The 4,538-nt window shown below is 45.5% G+C and overlaps 1 protein-coding gene across 1 annotated transcript; it reads left to right on the top strand.

The window, feature by feature from the left end:
* Positions 1-1,307: 1,307 nt before the first annotated feature.
* LOC138036803 (uncharacterized) lies at positions 1,308-4,118 on the top strand. The gene has a single exon (XM_068882884.1). The coding sequence runs from the start codon at positions 1,308-1,310 to the stop codon at positions 4,116-4,118; it is 2,811 nt and encodes a 936-aa protein (XP_068738985.1).
* The last annotated feature ends 420 nt before the right edge of the window (positions 4,119-4,538 follow it).

Here is a 4,538-nt window from a genome sequence, read left to right as displayed (position 1 = left end):
GGGTATTAACCAGAAATTTCTTTGCTTTTAGGAGCTTTTGATAGGATGCCACCCATGAAACTTTGAAGCTGTGCTTTTGGAGCAGTCTGACATTTAGAATCTTGTTCACCAGGGCCGGGTTGTTCGAAAGCCGATTAACTTAATCCAGGATTAGCGTAAACTTTGTTTCACGTTTTCCACTTTTTGGTGAAAGTTTCTTTTTCTTATTTTTGTTTTTCAAGATGGACTTCCTCTGATGTAAAGTTCTGCCGAATATCAGCGTAGATTGGCATTTGAGAGTAGAGAAATAAACTCCTTGGTTAATTTTTAATCTGGGATAAGTGTTAAAAAGCTTTTGAACAACCGGACCCAGGAGGTAGAGTGATTGCACATCTACAAGAGCATCGTGAGCTTCATAGGATTTACAGAGAAGATCTTGTACAAGGTTTTCCTGGCTGTGGGATTTCCTTCCAGGAAGCAATTCCCTACAGTTTGAGCTAAGTAATCCATGACTCCATTTTTCTCTGCTGCTTGCACCAAGAACGTGGTATCAAAGGATTTGCAATTGTGTGCTTGCTGTACCAGCCTAAGACACTTATTTCCAATGTTAAAGACCAATGCAATCCTCCATCCAATTAAGAAGCAAGGTTCCAGTAGTATGTCAACGTCGCGAAACGGGACTTAAATGTACTGATCTCCGCAGCTACAATATTGCTGAAGATGATGAAAACTCTGATAATGATGCTGATGACGATCATCATGATGTTGATAATGTTGATGATGATCATAATCTACGGGGATTCACCGGAACTATTGTGACTGCCTATCGTTACAACCGGATGTCACATTTAGTATTCAGATGATTGACAAGTGAAATAGGAGACAGAGAAGTATTGTGAAATAGGAAGGTTTTTGAGGAGACACAACGCAAACAACACGAGGATCGTGAGACCAGTCATTTTGTAATTTTTGTTTCATTTTCGTTATTAAACCCGGGAATTGTCTGTACATCGTGAGTGCTTTTGTGTACCGTACAACTTCGGGACATAAGTGGTGCCGGGACCAGGATATGCCGGGAGAAAAGGAGTGAAATTTTCAACACAAGGTCTCCTACAAACATGGGAGACTCAGACAAAGAGAAATCCGACCGAGAGGAGACGAACATTTCAGAACAAGAACAATATCTCGAGAAGAAAATCAAGAAAGAGATTAACAAACTTAAGTTCTACTGAGAGGAAGGCGATGAGCTGTTAGAAAGTTGCGATTACGGCGAGATTGCGATTACGTGCAAGCGAACAGATGAAATTCAAGACCGCCGAAACGACCTTATGTCAACACTTCAAGAACTAAAAATCGACCGCCGAATATCGACGCAGAGAGCCATGAGACAGTGGAAAAAGGACCTGAAGGCCACATACGCGCCGCTTCTGGAAATGAAAACCAAGCTGAGCAAGGTCTTGGAGGAAAGAGAGCGAAGTAAAAGTCAGAAGGCCGAGGAGGAGAAACTCAGAGCCAAATTCGAGCAGGAGGAGCAATTTAGACGCGAGATCCAGCAACAAGAGAAAGAACTTTGGGAAGAAAAGATGAGAGCGGAATTGGAAATGGCGGAAGCCGCGAAGGCCGCCCGTGCGAAGCTGCCAGAGCTCAAGATAACCCCTTTTAATGGCACTCCAGTTGACTGGATCAGGTTTCAAAACATGTTTACATCACAAATACACGATAAGCCATTATCCGACGAAGAGAAATACGGATATCGTTTGGAGCTGGTGGCCCCTAAGGTGAGAAGTAGATTAGCTAATTTAAAGCCGGGTGCGCTGGAGTACAAAACCGCATGGGAAAGGTTGAAAACTGAGTTTGGACAGAGTAAAACTGTTATCACTGCACACATGGAAGAGATAATTAACTTGCCAGTGACCAGAGAATCAAATTACGAAAGGGTGCGTGAATTTTATGAGAAGTTGAGCAAGAATTATGACCCGTTACAAACTTTGGGGGAGGGAGAGATGCTCAAGGGTTTTGTACTGTCAACCTTAAATAAGCTCCCCCAAGTGAAACCCGATCTAGTGAGAACAGACGAGGGGTGGGAAGATTGGAACATGGAAAAGTTAATCGATTCTATTCAAAAATGGCTCAAGCGCAACAACGCCGAAGACAATTATAAAGATCAAACGGAGACAAAGAGAAAGGAACGCCATTACTTTAGCCAGAAAGAGCCCCACTGCCTGTTCTGTGACCAAAAACACTGGGGAGATTCGTGCCCAACATACAACACAATCGCGAAAGGGAGGGAATTCTTTACAGCAAAACGGCTATGTTACAATTGCGCCCGCTCAGGACACACTGGGAAAGAATGTCGTAGCAGGGGGTGCTATAAGTGTAAGAGCAAACACCACACCAGCTTATGTGATAGGTCTAAGGGGAGCGACACGCAAGATCCCAATGCCACTCTAAGTGGATACACGCCTTCGGTCGAGGAAAAATCCCTACCCGCCATAGTACCGCTGAAAATCCGGGGGACTACGTTTTGGGCGTATCTAGACACGGGGTCGGGGAGGAACTTTATCTCCAAGGAAGCAGCTAAAAAGTTGAAGCTAAATCCAATACGTCACGAGACGCGCTACATTGTAACGGTCAACGGGACAAAGAAACAGTCCATGCCAGTCTATGAGGTGATAATCAACTCAATTGACAGTAAGGCAACAGAGAAAATAGAGATTACTGGAGGCAAACTTGCCGATTTCACAACTATCAAGAGGCCCACGCTGACAGAACTGAAGGAGAAATTTCAACATGTACAGGGAAAGATGTTTTACAGAACTGCAAGCGAAGAGTATCCAATCCATGTAATACTCGGGGATGCTACGTACTGCAAGATCAGGGCGGAACATGTGTACAAAGGCCAACCGGAGGATCCAATCGTTGAGGGAACCACATTCGGTTGGATTGTTCATGGTGGTAAAGAATACGCAGACAGCAAATGCATGTACGTAAGAGAGACTGACGAGTATGAGAGACTATACTCGCTCGACGTTTTGGGAGTAGAGGACAGAGGGGAAGGCGATCAGCTAGACGTCTACAAGGAATTTCAAGAGAGCATATCGAAGAGAAGTGATAGCAGATACGAGGTTGGCGTGCCGTGGATTCCCGCCGCCAAGCTCTCAAATACAAATGAGGAGCCCAGCAGGAGACGCCTTCACAATGTCGAGCGAAAACTGAGGAGAAACGAGAAGCTGAAAATTGAGTATGACAACATAGTCCACGAGCAGATCGAACAGGGCATTATCGAGAAAGAACCAGAGCAGCCAAGGGGTGAACGTGTATTTTACATGCCCCACAAGCCAGTGGTGAGAGAGAGTGCTACTTCAACCAAGGTGAGAATGGTGTTCGACGTTAGCACGAAGCCCCATCCACTTGCCAACAGTGTGAATGAGTGCATGCACACCGGCCCATCTCTACAACCGCTGCTGTGGAACATCATGATTACAGCGAGAATGTCAACCGACATACTGCTGGCAGACCTTCAAAAGGCATTCCTACAAATTAAAATCTTGTTCAACATAAACGGCAAAGAGGAACATTTGCGTTTCGCAAGAGTGCCCTTCGGAGCAGAAGCTAGTTCCTTCATGCTTGGGGCTACCCTCCAGTATCATTTCAATAAGCAACCACCAGAGTTACAAGATACTGTCCAAGCGCTAAAAGAAAACACGTATGTGGACAATCTCATGAAACCCGTTAACGGCGTGGAAAACCTAAAGGAGTTCAAACAGGAAGCAACTAAGATTCTTGAAGGTGGCAGGTTCCCAGTACACAAGTGGGAGTCCAACATCCCAGAATTAGACGATGAGGACAACCCAAGCAAGTTGCTTGGACTCGCGTGGGACAAGAGGGAGGATGCGCTAGAGATCCAAGCACAGATACAGGGTGAACGAAGACCAACGAAACGATCCATACTCAGTCAATTCTCAAGTATATATGATCCACTCGGCAGAATTTCACCGACCATGGTGGAGGGAAAGAGAATTTACAGAGAGTCATGCGATGAAGAGATTGGCTGGAACACTGAAGTGAACTGTGTCAATGCACGAGATTGGTTCAAGTGGAGTAGTCAGCTGAGAACATCAAAGTGCCCAGGAGTGTAGCCAGAGATATCAACAAGATAAAGCCTGTACGACTCCACGTTTTCGCGGATGCCAGCAACATTGCGTGTTCAGCGGTGGCCATTTCTGTAGTGGAGGTTTTGTGAAGGGGCTACTAACGTCAAAAGTCAAGGATTTCAAAACGTTACACATCGATTTCAAGGCTAGAACTGGTGGGTGGCCAAATGGTCGCAAACATGGCGAAAATTTTGCTGACAGCGCTGAAGCGGTGGCCTATTACTTCAGTGAACGTGTGGATGGACAGCATGGTGGCGCTCTTCTGGATCTGCAACCCTGGAAGAGCATGGAAAACATTCGTATCCAATCGAGTAAGGAAAATTGCTGAGATCACCCAAGAGACGGGAATCGAGTGGAGATATTGCCCAACTGACAGGAACTTGGCAGATTTGGGAAGCCGTGGCG

The sequence above is a fragment of the Montipora capricornis genome, unplaced genomic scaffold, assembly GCF_036669925.1.
Source record: "Montipora capricornis isolate CH-2021 unplaced genomic scaffold, ASM3666992v2 scaffold_502, whole genome shotgun sequence".
Taxonomy (NCBI): domain Eukaryota; kingdom Metazoa; phylum Cnidaria; class Anthozoa; order Scleractinia; family Acroporidae; genus Montipora; species Montipora capricornis.
This window is presented reverse-complemented; position numbering and strand designations above follow the sequence as displayed.

Bases quoted from the DNA above. Each gene is read 5' to 3' on its own strand.
- LOC138036803 (XM_068882884.1), top strand. From the start codon at position 1,308: ATGTCAACACTTCAAGAACTAAAAATCGACCGCCGAATATCGACGCAG.